The sequence below is a fragment of the Apaloderma vittatum genome, unplaced genomic scaffold (assembly GCF_000703405.1).
Source record: "Apaloderma vittatum isolate BGI_N311 unplaced genomic scaffold, ASM70340v1 scaffold8084, whole genome shotgun sequence".
NCBI classification, from domain to species: domain Eukaryota; kingdom Metazoa; phylum Chordata; class Aves; order Trogoniformes; family Trogonidae; genus Apaloderma; species Apaloderma vittatum.
Genome location: NW_009713243.1, coordinates 88,335 through 109,248, shown reverse-complemented (window position 1 = coordinate 109,248; position 20,914 = coordinate 88,335). Strand labels below are relative to the sequence as shown.

Here is a 20,914-nt window from a genome sequence, read left to right as displayed (position 1 = left end):
GGAAAAATAAGTTATCTCCAGACAACAATTCTGACAGCTGTCCCAATCCTACGCAAACCACAGAAGTAAACTAAAGGACTCGGTCAAGTTGGATGACCAGCTTCTGTCCTGTAAAGCTACACAAGGTAATGACATAGTTAAAGACGGAAATATGAATGCTTTCAGATAAATTCATCTGAGGGAAGCTGATAATAATGCCTACTAAACTGATGAGATTTTTCCACAGCAATTTTTTTTCTGTCAGAAAATGCTTTTCTGTGTGCATAATTTTTTTGGTGAAGAACTTTTAATTGCAAGGATAAGATACTTTCATAGACAGCAGGACTGGAACATGATGAGGAAATTAGGGACCCAGAGAACTCTCACTGTTTATACATGTCTCACCTTGCAGAGATGTCAGATGGGCTCAGGAAATAAAGATAAAAGTGGGATGAACTGAGTTTGTGTGGCCAGGTTTTGGGTAGTGAGGGATGGCTTCTGTGAGAAGCTTCTAGAAACTTTCCTTATGCCCAATACAGCCAATGCCAGACAGCTTCAAAATGACCCACTTCTGGCCAAGGCTGAATCCATCAGTATAGCGGTAGTGTCTCTGAGATAACAGATTTAACAAGGGGGAAGAAAACCTTGTGCAATCACAATTGCAGCCTGAGAGAGTGAGAATACGTGAGAAACACAACACTGCAGACACGAAGGTCAGTGAAGAAGGAGAGGGAGGCGGTGCTCCAGGCCCTGGAGTAGTGATTCCCTTGCAGTCTATGGTGAAGACCATGGTGAGGCAGGCTGTCCTCCTGCACCCTGTCAACTGGAGGTTGACAGTGGATATCCACTTGACACCAGAGCAGGTGGATGCCCCAGCAGGTATGACCCCATAGGAAGCCCGTGCTGGAGCAGGCACCCGGAAGGACCTCTGGTCCTGTGGAGAGAGGAGCTCACGTTGGAGCAGGTTTGCTAGCAAGAACCATGGCCCCATAGGCGACCCAAGCCGCAGCTGTCTGTGAAGATTTGTAGCCCATGGGAAGGGCCCATGTTGGAGAAGTTCATCGAGAACTCTCTCCTGTGGGAGAGATTCCTCACTAGAGCAGGGGAAGAAGAGGAAAAACAACAGAGACAGCGTGTGACGAACTGACCACAACCCCCATTTTCCATCCTTCTATGCTGCTTGGGGAGAGGAAGTAGAAAATTTGGGAGTCAAAATCCCCAAAAGAAGCGAGCTGTGCAGGAAAGGTGTTTTTAAGATTTGTTTTTACTTCTGATTATCCTACTCTGATTTGAGTGGTAACAAATTAAACTAATTTCCCCAAGTCAAGTCTGTTTTGCCTGTGATAGTAAATCCTGAGTGATTCCTGTCCTTGACTCAACCCATGAACCTTTCATTATAGATTCATAGAACCATTTATGTTGGAAAAGATCTTTAAGATCATTGAGTTCAACCACTAACTTAGCACAGACAAGTCCACTAGTAAGCCATGTATCTAAACAACTCATTTGCATGTCTTTTCAGTATTTCCAGGGATGGTGACTCAACCACTCTCCTGGGCAGCCTATTCCAAGGCTTCACAACCCTTCCCGTGAAGAAATTTTTCCTGATGTCAAATCTAAACTTCCCCTGGTACAACTTGATAACACTTCCTCAAATCCTGTCACATGTTACTCTGGAGAAGAGAATAACAGGTAGTTGTAGAAAGTGATAACGTGTACCCTGAGCCTCCTTTTCTCCAGGCTAAGCAATCCTAGTTACCTCATCTCCTGCTTCAGAAGGCTTGTTCTTAAGTCCCTTCACCAGCTTCATTGCCCTTCTTTGAAGATACTCAAGCACCATAATGTCTTTCTTGCAGTGAGGGGCCCAAAACTGAACACAAGATTCAATGTGCAGCCTCATCAGTGCCAAGTATAGAGGGACAATCACTTCCCTGATCCTGCTGGCCACGTTATTTACAATACCAGTGGGGATGGTCTTGGCCTTCTTGGCCACTTGAGCACACTCTCCCCTGTCCAGCTAAGGATGCAAGTGATAGAGTTGCTTTGGTGGGCACCTGGTTTCCAGGCAGGGTCAACCCACCATACTAGGACAAGAAAGACTTCCACCATCCAATTTCATTCTGCTGTTTGAAAGATTCTTCTCTATTTTATCCTATAGGAAAATACGTCACTGGCCCTGGACCGATTTCTACGGGGCCCTCTGCCACCCTTCTATCCTCTCTATGAAGAAAGGATAGAAAAAAATAAAATTATTTTATTTTTCATCTCAATTTAAGGTCAACTTTCTTTTGTGTATGTGTGTGTGTGAGTGCATAAGTATGAATTTGAGACATTGTCAACCATTCCCAAGGGCTGTAATGAAATTAAGTCACTTGAGAGCTAAAGAATGGAATGTTTGGATAATTCTTACTAAATCAGGATCTAAAGTAGAATAAGTAGCCATTCTGTGGTCTGGAAGGACTAGATTAGGTTATGAGAGATTTTTTGGGAAACCAGAGTACATGTCAAGCTAAGCATCAATGTCTCATAAAATTCACATCATGAAATTAATCTAAAGAATTGCTTTAAATCATGAACTTAACAGCTTTAAGTCATAAAGAAAGAACATAAAACAAAAGGACCATAAGACTAATGACAGAGGATTTAGCATAAAGGACTAAAGGGCGTAGGGTTAGGCTAGCTGTATTTAACAACCTCATTATTGTGCAAAAATGACATAAAAGGATCACAGAGATTAGAAATAAAATGAGCAAAAATACTGCATGTAGTTTCTCAGTACCTAATATAAGAATAGAAAACTCTTTCTTCCAAACCTCAGGCCTGAAATCTAATAATCACAAATAGGTGTTCTCCCTTTCTGAACTTTAAAAGGTGTTGTAGTGTTCTGATCCAGGGCCACCTAATAAGCACTTACTTCTCTGCTATCTGTGATAAATATCAATGCTAGGTAGATGGAAAGGTGTAACGTGTATGTTACATCTTTGCAATAATGTCAAACGACAGAGGTGGCCTGCTGTTGGGGTGGAAACAACACTAAATACCTGTTGCAGTAGTTCCAGCAGCTGTGATTTAAAAGTGTCATGTTTATTTTTTTACAAGTTCATCTTGTCATCTGTAGCCATGCACTAAGAAAAACTGATAATATATTAAATAATAAAGACATTAACAAAGGAATAATTGTTTTGTTTATGTCCAATTTCAAAAACAGTGCTATTATTATTTACATAACCATCCTATTTTAAATTTCTGATAAGAGCAACTCCTCCATAAAACTTTTGTAGGCAGAAATCTAATAAAATTAAATGCTTCAGGTCTGAACCTGAAAATTTTCTTCTTTATTGGCTGAAAAAGATAACCGAGCCTAAAAAATCAATTTTTTAAGTTTAAGAAGCATGATGAAATAGAACACACATAAAATATATGGCAATACAGCTTGTGTGTGCTTCTAAAATTCAATCTTCCTAATTTCAGAAGAATTTTTCAAGGAACTAAATTCTAGCATGTTCTAATTACATTTGGTTTTGAGGAATAAAAAGTAAAGAAATCAGCTGAGATAGTTAATTCTGAGAATAGCTTTTCAAATAAATTTAGAGTACAAAATGTAATAAGCCAACATTGATATCTCAATAATTAAATATAACTTTTTTAAAATAATAACTATAGTCTATTGAATAAAACTATACTGCTTTAAATACAACACTAGAAATAACAAGGAGCCAGAAAATTGAAGGTTCTACAGAGGATGATACTATCCGTAGTGATTAAAGAGCTGGAATAGTTCTCACTTGAAACTGCTTATTTTTACTATAATGATCAAAAGATAACTCTTGTCTCAAAAAGCATATTCTTAAAAATACAATGTTTTTCACTAATGTTATCCTCCCCTTCGTAGAGATAATTTTTAAATTACCTCTAAAAACTTGTAAATGCAGGGAAATTCCTCCCTTAATTTGAAATCCATCAAACTTCAGTGGGGACAGGCCATTCCTTTAAATTAGCACATTTTAAAATAAAAGCTAATATATATAAATATATGCACACATATATGACTGAAACAGAAAGTTTTCAAGAAATTTGAAATGTTCAAGCAACTTAATTTGATTAAAAGGAATAAAAATTTAAATAGCAAGCTTACTTGTTTTACAAAAACAAAAGTGTTACAAAACTGATCATATCTTGTTTCAGGGAATTATTTCTATGAATTATATCAAGCATGGAAGAATAATTCTTACTCAGAAATAAAGTTTGCATCAAATTAAAAAAGCACAAAAAGCCACAACAAAAAATCTCACAGAATTAAAACCCCAAACTAAAATCTAAACAGAAAGGCAAAGGGAAGAGAAGGGGAAGTCAAGTGTTTTAAGATAAAAAATAGACTTTGGAAGATAAATGTGCATACTTTGAGCCAACGGGCTAGTTCCATGTATTATGAACTTGAAAACTAGGATCCAAATTTCAGATTTACTGGTCGTAGTTCAGTTTAGTTAGATACTGAATAAATAGTTACAGGTTCAAGGTGCCATACAACAATTAAGTGTTAATCTTAATTAACTTCGTGTCTATTGGGTTTTTCTGGTGGGTTTTTTTTTTTTTTTTTGGTTTGGGTCTTGAGTGGTTTGGGTGGATTTTTTTTGCTGGTTGATCTGTGCTTCTTGGCTTTTGCCTTTTGTTGTTCGGTTCGTTTGGTTTTTTTCACTACAGTAATTTGTTTCTGTACAACACTTGTTTGTTTAATAAAACACCTCTATACTATACTCTTTGTGTACTGAGCATGTACTAACCTCACTGCCTAAGTACAAAGCTGAGGAATCAACCAGAAGAGCTGCAGGCAAGCAAGCTGTTAAGACCCCAGATGGCCCATGCTGAGAAAAAGCTTTCCATGACAGGAAGATATTTGGACATGTGAAAGCTGAATAACTTTGTTTAACACAGAAAATGGTAACCAGATCATCACATTAACATGCAGGATTCTACTGCAGAAGGAAGGTCTTGTCACCGCATTAAAATAAATCACTGATGCTTCAGAGCACCTACTGCGCCTTGTCATCAAGTAAATGGAAGAGATTCCATCCAGGATTTTGCGCCTTTTATGAATTGCAGCACATAGCTAAATTAACTATTTGAATCGTACTGCTACTTTAATGTCCACCTACATTAATATAGTGCCTAGGATACTGAAGAGAAAAAAATATAAGACAATAAAAAACAACTAAACAAACAAAAATGTCATAAGGCATTATCACTAATCTGATAGTTAGCCAGTAATTGAGTCTCTGAAGTTAACATAGAAATGAGTAAACAGATGAGAAAACAAGGTACTATTTTCATGAGAAAATGCACTGTTGTGTGATATTTTATTTCTGATAATACAATAGATCTAAAATATTTTTCCGTACAGGTAGAATTTAAAGCTCAATTACTCGCAAGTATTAGATCTCATTTAAGAATTCATTTTTTAGAATGTCCTAATTGACCACACTAACTGGGAGAAATCAACACCATAAAGATAACCAGAACACAGAGCTGAATGTTAACAATCAAAAAGGAGAGGTTTGGTTCAGTAGTTGCCAGAAAGGAGCTAGGCGAAGGAAATTAGCTCAGCAGACATTCGAGCATTTTTCTATGCTTTCTAAGACTAAGTTAATGTAGAATAGAATGTATATGTTCCCTAAGATCTTTCAAATTCCAATCGCTCTTAGTTCCTTTCTTCAGCAAAACACAGTGAATTTAATACTACTTCAAACTTATTAATGGCATGCATTTGATGACACCAGTAACAGCATTGCTGTTTTCGTTCTGTATATTTCTGCATCAATAATCCGTGAATATCCTGCAGCAAATTTTCATGTATTTTCTGTTGACCAATTTAGCAGAAAACATTCTGGCAAAGCAGATCTCTGAGTTTATTAGTTTAAGCAGAAATTTAGAGGACAGAGCTTTTGGTAACTGTACATAGAAGACTGCAACTGCAAATTAATGAGCTGCTCTAATATTCGTCTATCAGGCTGGAAACTTTCAGCACAATTCACTGGGACTTAGTTGCATAGGGATACAAATTTCAGGGCTTAAAAAGAAAATATCAGCAATAAAACCCCTGTCCTTATTAAAGTATACTAAGTTTCACCTGATACAACAGTTTTGATAATGCATAGGTTTATAAAAATAAATAAATCTTAAATTCAGGATTATGATGAAAAGTTTTCCTACACTAATTACAGAATCAGATTCTTCTGATAAAGACTTTTCTTCATGGCACCCAGTTGTATCCATGTGTTAGGTTTCCTACAGCTCAGCTTTCAAGTAGCTCTATTCTTAATTTTTTGCTGTATCAATATGACGTAGTTCTTAGGGAAAAGATGTTTAACTTAATTCTTTGGCTTTATTGTTTTGCTAATCAAGTAAAACATTCATTATTTTCAGTAAAGTCTCAAGAGACCTACAGTGAAATATAGAACATTTTGTATAGTCTAATTAGCTAAATCACAATATTTAATAAATGAGACACCATTCTGTAGTGACACAATCAACTAGTGTCACTAATCTTGATCTACAGGGATTTTCCTTTTTTGTTTTTATGATAGCCTGAAAAATGTTAATTTTAATGGAATTTATACACAGTTAGAGAATATGCTCCATATTACAGGTATTCACATTGCATTTTCCCATTCTGAAAAATACTATACTCAGTGCTTTTTACAAAAGAGATATAAGTGAACTAAAATTATACAAAGCAAGTCATTACACTTTTACAACAAACTTGATTAAAGGAACATATTTTAGAAGAGCTGAACAGCTGTCAGAGTATTCACTTACAGGTCATCTCACTCAGAGGTAAACTTGACCTGGAATCGCAGTGTACATAGGAGTATCATTGACTTTGTGTCATTGCTTCTGAGCAAGTACAGAAGCATTGTTATACAGCAACAGAAAAAAAGGTTTGTCCATGTCCACTCATATTGGACTAAGAAGGCTGAAGATTTCAGCCTTGAGTGCTTAAATTTTTTCATAAATTCAAGAAGCTGACATTTAACTTTTTCGCTGTAATTAAATAAGGTTAATCTTCTCCATTGCTAATATAGTTTTACTATATAAAATGAGAGTCTAATAATGTTCAGGTTGTAGATGACTTTGCATGTTAGATACAGCTCTAAACACTGCTATCTCTGTTTTGCTTGCATTGATAAACTGTTGCCCTAAAGCAGTAAAAATGCCAATAGATAAGAGATGATTTAAGAGATTTTTATGATGCTTTTAGCTATGTTTATTGAGGTACGAAACATTTGGTCTTGGGCTACTGCATGACTTTCTTAGCTTCTCTTTAAAGCCAAAGGCAAAATAATTTTCCCTCGTCACCAAACAGATCTGTAAGCACTGAAGGCAGAAGCAATTTGCTTGTAAAAATCATTAAACAGCATTTTAAGACAAAAGAGCAATCTCAACAGATACCATGTGACGTTTGTTTAAGCTCTTAATGTCAAAGCCCTTGGTTCTGTCCCTTGTTGTGTACTTGGAGGCTCAGAAACTTGAAGCATTGCAGAGTACTCAGCAAATGAAATTTCATTCTGGAACTAAATATCTAAACTTTTGATTCAGTGTATGCTCTAGCGTATTTATTTGTTTGTATAGTGTGAACAGAGCTCAAGGACCAGGGACAATTAATTTTCAATCCATGTTGGATTTCAGTGAGAAAGCTGCTTTTAGATAATTAATGATGACTTCTCCACATTGCCAATAAATATAATTTTCTCTAAGTATTAATTGAACAGACTAGGGGCAGAAATTCCATTGAGCAGTATTTTAATTTAAAAACCAGTGAGGTGAGAAAATTGCTTCAGTGTTTTAAAAGAAACCTGTATCCATCCCTGTAGCTAGAGGTATCCTCAGAGAAAGATATATGATTAAGGAGCTGGCCTTTTTTTTGAGGTAAAAACCTCAAGCACACAAAATCTCTAATTCACCTTTGTGAAAATAAAGTATCTCACAAGTTTGCAAAGTGAATGAACAAAATCATCCATCAGTGAACATTTCCTTCCAAGTGTTCTATCCTCACTAACACCTGCTCCTTTTTACAGCTTGCTCAGAAAAGCATTCAACTGCTATCAGAAACTGTAAGCTTTCATGTTGACAAATACTATCTATGATCCACTGACTTGCCAGCTTAACATCACTCTCTTTACTGACTCTCCAGTTTTGCCTTTCCCTGTAGGACAATCTCTCTAAAGATCATCTACTTGACTGATGTATCGAAACTCAGGTTTTTTGCCTCAGTTCCCGTGTGGACAAACACCGAATAGTTGCTTACACTGTTCAGAAAAAGAAGCAAATGAAAATATCCATTAAATATTTATGTTCAAGAGAAATGATAACATACTGTTTGTTTCCTATGAACTTGCTCCAAAAGCAATATTTACACTCAATCTACAATATAGTGATCACTCAGGAAGTCAATTCGTGTCCCAGAGTCATTGTACTGGCTCTGCTTTCTTCAGAGAGACAAGAAATTGCAACACTTCAGTTTAATAAAATCTTGATTACTTAGTGTCATTCCCCAGGTGGATATCTATCTAATTTTCAACTGTCTTTAAAGTAACTCTTTCAGAGCTAGAGTCTTGAAAGCCATCATATTCTAATTTTTTAAAAGCGTGATAGAACAGATATTCTTAGTATAGATGAAGAGTAATGAAGCACTCTCCCATAGGAAAATCTTCCACTCGTATTCTTTGATGTCAATGAACCTTTACATCTGCTATTTCCCTATTGATTGCTACAGTTTGGCACTTTTGTAAGGTGTCTGATGAGGCAACTCTATTCAATGTCACTGCCTCCTCTTCAACAAAAGAAGTGCAGTAAAACAGGAGTGTGTTTCTTATACCTTCAGGGGAAATGCTGTGTGCAAATAATACAGACAAACATATAGGCATCCTTCATAAGTGGAGAAGAATAGCATTTGTTCCTTTTATATTGAACCATTGCGTATGCAAAATTATGCAAAGTAGAACTGGTTTTGAATTTTTTAGTCAAATGAGGAGCATTCTGGTTCCCACTTCAAAGATCCATCTCAAAATACATGGTGTTCACTATGGAAATAAGCTTGAAATTAGTCATCACTTAAAATATAATCCACACATATATTTACAAATCAGTAATGCACATTAGAGAATATCAGAACACAGAGTAAATTTTTCTGTCCTTGCATACAAAGACATCAAAGATTCTTTTTTTTCAAGTAAAATTAAATAATTTCTTCTTGACACATGTCACATTAATGAAATATCTCATGTGAAACTAAAAAGGTAGGTAATATCAATTATCTAATAGTCCTCATTTGTAATGCTATGGGAAACACCACCATGAAGGAAAAGATAGCACTGCATATTTAAACAAAAGATCATAGAATCATAGAATGGCCTAGGCTGGAAGAGACCTTACAGATCATCTAGTCCAACCTCCCTGTTTTGGGCAGGGACGCCACCTCTCGACTAGACCAGGCAACACATGGGGACTGAGCAGGAATCGAACTCTCGACCTCGGTGTTGGTCATTGTTGCCAGCCCCGCACTCAAACCACTGAGCTAACCGGTTCCCTAATCAAATGTAATATTTTGGTTTCAAACAGACTGAAACTATTAAACCATTGCTGTTTAATTTTACTTTGGCTTTCCTATAGTCAAAACCTCTGGATATGTAATGTTGGTTTTCCTCTTGTTTTTTTATTTTTTATTTTTTGTGGTAAAACTTCAGATCCTTTAAGCTTTAACGGCCACAATTTGTTCTGCACATAGTCTTACTTAGAATTTGCAATTTTTCTTTTTTTATTATTTTTTCTTTATTTTTTTTACCTTGTATGCCTTTACGCCTAGATTCACAAAAGTATATGTAAAAATCTTTGGAGCATTAAGTGGTTTCAGCAATTGCAATCTGTATATAACTTCGGATTTTTCATGACTTCCTGAATAACACCTGTTGAGCTCTAATGATTTAGGTGGCCCAATTTGCTAAACTGTACCCTTCAATTTAAAGTTTCCATGAAAATTCTGGCATAGGAATATGGCAAGATTATCACATGCTTCCAACAAAATATGCAAACAATGCAAACACATTACTGGTGCACACGTCAAAGCCTATGCCTGTCACCTTAATTTAATTAAAAAAATAATTGGACTCATAAATGTAAAAAAAATTACAGACTATACAGCAGATGACACAGCAACATCTGCCCTGCTGGTGAAGGATAAATGTACTCAGCCTCTAATATAATCAAGCATATGGATTCACACAAACCAAGTAAAATGCCGGATTGCATTTATTGTTTGTTATTTTTACTTTTCTTTTTCAAAGACAGGCTTTTGCAATGGCTGGCTTCCTTTTAGAAATAATCGTTGTGACCAAATCAGGTTTTTTAAATGTGATGTTTAAAAACAGAGACCAGAATTCTGGCCATATTCCAACTCAGATTTTAAGCGAAAATGTGAACTTTTTCTGTGATTCAAGAGAGATTTTTCTTTTTGTTTTTTGTGTTCATTTCAATGCCAACATGTAAGAAAAGAAACTCTTCATAGTCTTTAAGCCAATAATCTAAAATAAGACAGATAACCCCACAGCGCTAGTTAAGTTAGTTTTATTATGGATTAGAATTAGTCATATAATTCCTTGTAAAATTAATTAATTTGCATAGTTTTTTTTTTAATCACATGCTCTCCCTAGAGTCACAGTGCAGTTTATATCTATATGAAAGTTGCCTAGTGTTTAAACAAAAAGAAATTTTATAAGATTCATCTTACATTCTTGTAGACACCTAAACATTAAGCATCTAGATCAAGGCACTGAACTAAGCTTCCCTATATTCAATGGGAAAAGTTAACACTGTCCTTTTAGGATGGTTAAGGAAGGCAATATGGAAGAACTGCTTTCTGGTACTTTTTTTTTCTCCAGTGTCAATAAAATGCAACTAGAAGACTACTTAAGAGCAGATAGTTACCTACATTTCCAAGTGAGAAGAAACTTGCCCTATGTATTTCAAAATCTACAATTTTCCATGTGTGTGTATGTCTGTTTTCTGGCTCTGAGACAAAAACAAAGGATATTACTTTGTCTTCTAAGAAGGAGCTGAGGGAACTGGGGTTGCTTAGCCTGGAGTAAAGGAGGGCCTCTACAACTACCCAAAAGGAGGTTTTAATGAGGAGAGTATTGGTCTCTACTCCCATATAACAGTGACAGAATGAGAGGAAATGGCCTCAAGTTGTGTCAGAGAAGGTTTAGATCTGACATCAGGAAAAATTTCTTCATGGACAAGGTTGTGAAGCATTGGAACAGGCTTCCCAGGGAAATGGTTGAGTCACTATCCCTGGAGATATTGAAAAGGTGTGTGGATGTGGTGCTTAGAGACTTAGTTCAGTACTGGACTTATAAGTGATATGTTAACAGCTGGACTCAATGATCTTAAAGGTCTTTTCCAATCTAAGCAATTCTATGATTCTAAAGTACAGTTTAGTTTTGTGCATTTTTTTTTTTTTTAATAAATCAGTAATCTATACTGTACAGACAAAGGATCTTGAATATATTAAAAGTTCAATTAATGCATGGATACTCAGAAATTCTTAAAAGGCATCCATGTCCAATGAAGCTTAACTAACTATTACCACAGGTGTATTGCAAAAAGAATGGTTTAACAAATCTCGACAAGTATTCTGTTTGGAGCAATGAATTACTCTGGAGAAGAAATTCATCAGTGTAATAAGACTTTAGGTGGTGTCCAGGGCAATTCTGGCACTGCAGATATTTCTCTGCACAAAGCAATCCTAATGCAGTTGGACAACACCTCAGTAGTATCGTATATAAACTGACAAGGCGGAACCAGGAGTTCACCTCTGCTAATGAATGGAGGCTTTCAGGCTACCTCAGTGGGCAAGAACTCAATGCTGAAGATTGCTCACGTGGCAGGATCTCACACAAAACTGGCTAAACTGAGAGACAGTTTACTCCAGAGAATTGTTTCTGAATCACATTCCCGAGATGAGTCATAGATCAAATCTGCAAAATTTACACAGCTATTTTGTAATAGATCTATTTTTTTTCAGACTCTTACAGTTAAAAATGTCCTCAGATGTATACTTAAATTCCTAAACAAACCCTAACTCTGAAATCTGTCATACAGAATGCTGTTTGCAGTTGAAGGATTCTCTAGGATTTAGTTCAGCTCCCTTTCTCAGAACTAATTAGAAAAAAGCTGAAAAGAGAAGAAAAATGGAAAGTGTACTTGTCCTGCCTCCCAGGGTAAAACAGAAGGAGAAGCAGAGAAAGGTGCTAAGCCTAGGTAGCAACTACGTTATGCATTTCTGAGGAAAAAGCCTTGCAACCAAATCTATGATCAGGACCTGAAGTTCAGTCATTCTCTTACAACTGATCCTGTCAGCAGTTCCATCACAGGCGTTGAAGAGGCCAGAAAGTGAAGCATGTCAGGTCAGAGAAAGGAAACAAAATGGCTTACCAGTTAAGAGAAAACCTATAATAGCACATAAGGACAACATACATTCTGGAAGCATCTGCAATTACATTGATGTTGGTTTTCTCATTCTCGCATCTCCAAATGTCTAGGCACCAGACCACACTTCCCAGAGGGTATAGAATTCCAAAGGCTGTGATATTTAGCCGGGTGATGTGAGATCACCCTGCGATGGAAAGGAACACCTTCTGCTCCCCTTGCATCAGTTCTAGTGTTCTAGCAGCCAGAGAAGCTTTCTTCACAACTGAAAACTAAACATGTAATGACAAAAAGGACTCATTTTCTGTTGGATCAGAAAGCTGGACTGACTTTTGCCACAGTCCTATGACATATAGAGTAAAAAGAGCTTGAGGATGAAGGCAGGAAAGGTTGAGTTACTCAAAGATAGGTTGATCTGAAACAACACATGAAAGCTACAGAGAGATAGGAACAAAGCAATTTGCAGTGATTAGTAGTGATTAAACTCCATCTGACTTCAAAGGAAAAAGCTCCTACTTGTCTTAGGTAACATCACTATATATACTCAAAAAACCCCAAACCCAAAGTCAGAATGGCTTTCTCTTAAGTACAAAATATTTTTTTTAACAAATATCTAGAATATGACATTCCTTCAAATCAGCTACATTTAGTAGAAATTCTTATATTGTGCTGGTAAAAAAGCCCAGCATAATTTAGGAATCAAAGTGTAGTCTGAATAGTATTTGTATATCATTAGGCTTAAATTTCTACGGACAAATGTACAGTTACTTACTAATTAGCAATATATATTTTTTTTTCCCTCTAGGCTCTGATTTCTTCTATCCTGTATTTCTATCTAAGTGGCAGTTAGATCTTGCTATATTTCACAATAATGTATACACTTAGAAAGACCAGCTTTATTCAGACAAACTCCATCACGTACCTTCAGGATGGATCATTAAATCATATGCACTAATTAATGTATATTGTTGTCAGATGCAGTTCTGAAAAATAATGGTAATGTCAGCTTCTTGCTAGTATGTTCATTTTTGCTCTACATCATAGTCACACTGAGAAATAATTATGGAAAAGGAAAGCCAGATGGAACTATAGGTTATGTAGTTTACCCACCTGAGAGTTCTGTGGGGAGATCAGCATAAAACTTTTTACTCTATCAGTATTGGGGATAAGGAAGAAATAGATGTCAAGCTGTGGAAAACATTAAGTGATCTAAAGACAAAGAAGACTTTTTCTAATGTCAACTTTTAATTTATTTTTGATGTCTCTTTTCAACTTTCTTTCAAACACATCTAATGGGGACCCAATTCATATGTTAACTATTTAATTTTTTAAGTATTTTGAATGACTAATCTTGTTTTCACTAGAGAGTTAAGTAGATTTCTTTCAGAGGATCCTGAAAATTATTTCTGTATGTTTCATCAGTTTCTACAAGCTGTAGCTAGACACAGGAATAAATTATAAATACGAATCCTGTGAGTTTTGGAGTATAATTTGTCATAAATACCACATTATTCAGCAGCTATTAAGAGTATTTACTGTGTGGATATATGGCATAATGCAGAAATGAAAAGCTGAATAGCCCTTGTGTTCATCTTTTTCACCCCATTATGTAGTAACAGGGAGAAGGGTATGAGGAATGAGGGCAGAGGAATGGACAAAGGGAAGGAAAGGCATGGGCCTGGACAAAGGATAGGATGGAACAGTAGTGGATTTCTACCACGTTCCATCTATTTTACTTTCATGCCTCAGCACTAAGATGCAACATGCAGTCAAACATATGCTCTTATTTACTGCAGGAACACTAATGGCTCTGTCAATCCCAGGGGAGGGCGAAGGGTCAAGACAGCATAAAATGATTTTGTTCACTTTGTCCCAGTACCTACAGAGTTGCTTGGAATGAGGTGCTTTATGTGAATTACTTCTGCTTTCTGCCCTCAGATTCAAAAGAAATGCAGTTCACCTCAAAGAACTTAATGGTACCAAATTTAACCGAATTTAGAATTCAAATGCACTGATGCTCTCGTCATAGCCTGTGTCAAGGTATCATCTAATCAACCATCTCTATCTAGCCTCCTTGATCTTTTAAAGAAATAAGTAGAACTCAGTGATGCAGAGGTGTTTTGTGGTATCTGGGCAAAACCTATATCTCATTCTCACAGACTCTGCTTTGCAGATTCAGCTCTTATAAGTGTATGGAGTGACCACAGATCTTGCTTCACAGGTCTGCAACTTTACCTGCTTTTTTTTTGAACATTCGAAGAAGTAGTGGTTAATAGAGTAAGTATTCCTGAAAAAAGGGAATAATCAGGGAAAAAGAAAATAAGATTTATATTCAATTCTCTTTTTAGTAGAAAGTGCCACATGTGTTTTTGTGTATAAGAACAAGCCTGTATTTATTACATAAAATTGTGACATGTAGAGCGTGAAATATTTTTAAAGCAAACTGAAAATTAGCAGACACACTACAGATACATTTTCAGATACATTTACCCAGATCAGCACATGGGGGCTGGGACTCAAAAATTAGTTTTCCATTAGTCACTGTCAGTCACTGGATACTTCAGAAGCTCCGGAGTGTTGTTTCTTTCATCTTTTACTTCCAAAAAATCCACCAAATAATTGATATATACACCTAAACCTCATAATATTTTATTTGCAGCATTCATCTAAGGGTTCTATGTATGTATATGCCCACATGCCTGTACATGCATACGTATTTTTGAATCAGATATACGTCATCTTTCTATTACATTGTTCAAACCCAGGTCTGAAAAAACCACTGAAGTTACACTGGCTTTATGCATGCCAATGCAAACATCACTCATGACAAAAGAATGGCATTCATACTTTCATTCCTTCATTTATGTTAGGGGATCAGTCACTTGTACTCCAGTTCTAAGCAGTGGGAAAATTCTGTTACAACTCCTTATTTCAGTATTAAGAGAATACTCATGAGCTTTTATAGCGTATGGGTAGAGCTTTACGCTATATCATTTAACAATAGTCTAGGAATTTTGAAGAGGAAGATGCTCTTGGTGTCTAAATGTTGAATTGTTGCTCCTGCAAACTTCCTTGAGGTGGTAGTAACAAAATGGCTAAAGTAAAAAGCAGGGCTGGGACAGATAGGGGAGAGGAATGGCAGAACTGGAAAAAGTCAGAAGCATACACCTTTGTGGAGAAAAGGTAGTGCAGAAAGAAATGGAAAATATGGTGGAAAAGTAGACGTGGAGTATAAAAATGGGCCCTGAAGAAGAAAGGGAAAGAAACTGGCAAATATAAATGAAAAGTAGAATAGTCTAGCAGACAATTCTAAGGTGTGTGAGTCAATTTTCCTGAATTAGTCCTCTACCTGATTTTCAACAAGTGATCTTGAAAAAAATGCATTCTATTTAATGCTTCAGCTTCCTTATCAGCAAAAAGATATAAAACATATGATTCTCAGAAAGAGTTGAGAAGACCTTCAATTCATGATCTATTGCTATTAGAGAATGAAAAATTGCTTTGTTTTTTGCTGTTTAGTATCCAACTGCCTAGTTAATTAGTTCCACTGTCTATAGTACTGTACAAAAACATAGAAAGAAAAAAATTCTGACACTGAAAGGTAGAGGTATGAAAAATTATGAGAAAAACAGTTACAGATGAACTTTACCAAAATTTATCTTGAAACTGTAGACCACATATAAGCATGAATACTGTAGTAGTTTCTTTGTATGTGAGGATGGAGAACTGTAGTACAAAGAGAAGTAGGGTGGAATTAACATTGTTCTTCTTGATTTTTGGAACCATTATTCAGCAAGAAAACAGACACCGACATTTTGAGAAAAGTAGAATGAGAGACCACAGAAGTCAGAGGCAATGAAAAATCTGAGCTTTTTTATCCAAGAACAGCTAGTCTGAGATAATGACTTCCATGAAAATAATATATGCTTTTTATTTTATTCCAGACAGAAAACACGCCCCAGAAACTTGAAAATCATTAATAGTGACAAAAGGAGCCAAGTGAAAGGAAAAATTTGTAACTAAGAAATTTTCCTCAGTTTGAGAAACAGTAAAACACATATAATGAGTGGAAACTACAAGCCTAGCAGCAAATACGGCTTAGAATTTACTTTCACATTTCTTTCCTTCTAATTTTTGGATAATACTAAGATTTCCTTTGTTTTTCCCAAAGACTCACCAGGCATATAACAGACTTGCAAAAATACTTCCTTTCCATGCTCAGACTAGAGAAGTAGATCTTAAGAGGAGAGAGAGCACTGAAAATTTCCTTTGTTTTCTGGCTTCTTAAAGGAATTATAATATCTAGTTTCTCAGATCATGAGTAGGCAAATGATGATCTGGAGGACCTAATAAAGCTCTGGAGACAACATTCTCCTTTCTCATCAGAGGTATTTCACAGGGATATTTTCACAAGTGTAACAGCATTTCATAAATTCATTCAGGTTGGAAAAGACCCTTGGGAACATTGAGTCCAACCATTAGCCCTGCTCTACAAAGCTCACCCCTAAATCATATCCCCCAACATCACATCTAAATGATATATATTTTCAATGTATATCCCCTGTGCTCTGCAAGATTTTAACTTTAGCAGGTCTCAATCTAGCAGCCAATTTGTTTGTTTGATTCCCGTTTAGGTTCCCCTTCAAAAAATGCAATTCTATTGTTTTAGCACCACACAGCTTGGTCAGGTTTCAAAATATTTTTAAAGAAAGATTTTGGTGGGCTCCTACATAGATAATTCATGTGGAAATTACTGTCAGTCTCATGGGCAGCTACCAAGACTCACTGTGATTGGAACTAATAACTATTACCAAGATATGATAATTTCATTTAACATTAGGAAACCATCTGGTGCCTTCATTTCTTGTTGTAACATAATGCCAAGGTTTTACTCAACCCACTCTCATTAAAACAAGACAAAGCAGCTATGGAAAAACATACACATAGGTGATAAATTTATCCTCTCAATCATCTTCGTGTAACCCCTCCCAGAACTCATGCTATCATAAGTTTTCGAAGGAGGAGGGTACTACCAAAATCTAATCTGAGCTTCTCTATAATGAAGGCTGTATATTTTGCTGAGTAGCTTCTAAATCAAAAGTGTAACATGTTTGGGCTATGATGTATCTATTTTCCTCACAATGACTGCATGTGATGGATGAATCCTGCTCATTCCTAGATAAGTTGTACCAGTGGATAATTACTCTTAAAAAATGCACCTTATTTCTAGTCTGAATTTGCCTAACTTCAGCTTTGAAAGATTGGATCTCATCAAGCCTTTTTCTGCTAGATTAAACAGTCATCTACTGTCAAAAGTCCCATTCCCATGAAGGCATTTACAGACTGTGGTCAAGTCACCTCTTAACCTTCTCCTCAGCAGATTAAACAGATGGATCTTCCTTAGCCTCTAACTATAATGCTTATTTCCAGACCTACAGTCATTCTTTCACCTTTAATGAACTCTTGTCAATTTAAAACATATTTTGAAGTGTAGTCACCAGAACAGGACACAATAGTTCATTAATAGCTTCCCTAATGCCATAAAAAAAGCAGCAATACTTCCTCCTTCATATTATTTGTCCATATATTAGAGAATAAAGTATATGTCATTTAAATCCCTTCTTTAGCTTACTATCAAAACAGAAAGTATTCTGAAAGGAATTTAAAATATGAATATTTATCTTGGGTTTTTTACATACAACGCAGAAAATATTCACAATTCTGTCTTTTCTGTACTACCTATACTTTTCTATACTATCTACTTCCAGTATCACTCCTGTTACTTAAGATATTTTTCTGATAGTTTTTGTCTTCCTTTATGTTTCCTATTCTTAAATGCTTTTTATGTTATTATTTAGTAGTAGCGTCTATAAGCTATTCAACTCTAGCAGTAACTTTTAAGGCAATTCCACAGTCTTATTTTAAAATATTTTCTTGCATTTTCATTTTTTTTCACATACAGAAATTACATTCCTGAAAAAATTTGCTTACACAGATTAGGTGTATATTTTGAAAATACACAGTGTATAGGTATGTATATGGATGTACTATGTTGAACCAAATTATAATAGTCTGCTTTCTGATAACTCAGTCTCATTAGGTAAAAATATTTAATTTTACTAGAAATTCTACTATGACAGAATAGACTGCATAAAAATGTTTTGGTTTATTTTTCATAGAATACATATTTTATTAGATTGTATAGGAAAAAGAATGTATAGGAAAAGGAATTGTATAGGAAAAAAGAATTGTATAGGAAAAAGAATAGGAAAAAGGAAAAAGAATGAATAAAACAAAAAATTAAGGATGGGGAGAAGAAAATCTAAAAATTAAGAAGATGCAGACTAAAGCGCTTCTGGCAAGCAAAAGGAAAGACACTACTAATTTAAACTTCTTTCCTAGTATTTTATAGTTCACAGTTCAGATCTGATTTAGAATAAGTTCAAAGTCTTCCGCCAGAAAAGAATTTAAATTAAAGCCCTGTAGTGTTTTCTGGTAACTCAGTAAATACTTTGTGTCATATCTTTATGTCCCAAAATGTAAATAATTTTGACTATTAAAAATCTCACTCTTTAAACTTTCAATATTTTTTCCTTTAAGTGCTTTACATATTTCCTGACATCAAGAGATGTCTTACTGATTATTTACTTCTATCAACTTCATCAGCTCCTTTACCAACAAGTATTCTGGTGAAAGTACTCAGAACCTTCCCAATGTACGCAATAAGTGGCCTAAAATATTCTGAGACACTGAGGTTGAATTTAGTTTTATTTCCAAGTAGAAGCTAAAAGCCTTCTGAATATTTTTAAAAATTAAAACTATGTGTACACTTTGATTGGTGACTATTTAGCCTTGATACCTAAACAAATATATTACTCTCTGAATCTGATGAAAGGAACCACTTTACAAATTACCTTATTCCTCAGATTGTCTAATTTCAAATGCTAATTTAACAGACACTGCGAAGCTCCAGGTGACAGCAAAATAACTCATCAAAACAAATATATTAGCTAAAAGTCTTCAAAATGTACCAAAGGTCAGACAAATACTCTTAAACATCTCTCTCTTTGTAAGACCCGAGACACCTTTTTGCTATCAAACATAAGAAGTTATGGAACATACCATCCTTTTTCCCTTAATGCATATTTCTCGCTAATTTAAGCCCATTTCAATGCTTGTTGAACCTGGAAAAGAATGATTTCTCTCTAATCCAGCAGAACGTTTCACTATATTTCAAACTGAATGATCTTAGTAGCAGGTTAAAGGGAATAGAAAAACTGGAAAAAAATGAGCTTTTAATACAGAATCCAAATTTGATTCACAAGTTTCTTAAAAATACAAAGTACAGAACATTTTTCTCAGTCCAGCCACCAATACTCATACTATGGTCTGGTTGCTTGAACAAAGGCTACAAGTATAATACTATTGAACTGATACTGTAACACTCGACCTGACAAAACTCATTCTTGTACACAGCTATAGGAGATGCATCTAAGTGAAGTTTTCAGGTTTCTTCACATACTCCACCACTTTAAGTTCAGAGAAATTTTCTTCTACTTTGCATTTGATTCCTTTGCTATTTTCCAAATCCTCAAAAAAAGTGATTTTCTGTTGCTTTTGGTAGCAGTGGGAATCATATCTGTTGCTCCTTATCAAAATGCAGAAACTATTACCCCACAACTGGGGTATAGCATCCTTTCAAACAAGAATATAAAGCTTACCTTGAAGAAAGTCATGGTTGCTCCATCTTCAACTGCCCCATACTCTATCTTTGTCTGTTTGGCCAAATCATCAGCAGAATCAATAGGGGATTCCATACGTTCCACTGTCAGAAAGGCGGCTAGGTTAGCAGTGTACGAGGAAATGATGATAAGTGTGAAAAACCACCAAATGCCTCCCACTATCCTGGTGGAGAGGGCTTTGGGCATGAGCTCAGAACCTAACGAAAACCAGGGGAGAAAGGTGAAACCAGTGCACAGAAAACAATAAGTGTTCAGCACTTTTTGCTACAGTGGGGAGATGGAATCACTGTGCAAAACAATCTTTAAGCTACAGGCTTACATATACTGCTTGTACAAACACAGACAACTGAAATGAAAGATAAAAACTGATTACACTTACAAAGAAATATCTTTTTGGAGCTGTAGGAATCAAGAGATAGCAATGGGAGACTCAGTGATAAGTATCTCTTTAAAATTTGTAAATATATAAATATATAGCGATGTGAAAAAAAAGCAATTAGTTGAACTGACTTCCCAGAAAAAAATCCTGGCTGGACTGATCCTCTAGGTTAATACTAATACTTATATAGTTCTTTATTTTCAAGAGAATAAATAAATATCATTTAAGTATTTTGCAAAATCTCACCAAAGCACATAAATATAAGCTATTGATAAAAGAAGCAGATATGAAATAAAATATTTCATATCTGAAATACAAAATCTGAAATCTATTA

General features: G+C 35.5%; 1 protein-coding gene across 1 annotated transcript in view; it reads right to left on the bottom strand.

Moving 5' to 3' along the window:
* The window catches only part of LOC104273092 (glutamate receptor ionotropic, kainate 2), a 175,294-nt gene that overhangs the window by 66,511 nt on the left and 87,869 nt on the right, over positions 1-20,914 (bottom strand). The window contains exon 6 of the mRNA XM_009868298.1: positions 20,181-20,398. Within this exon, the coding sequence (XP_009866600.1) occupies positions 20,181-20,398 (218 nt within the window). The remainder of the gene's footprint in view (positions 1-20,180; positions 20,399-20,914) is intronic.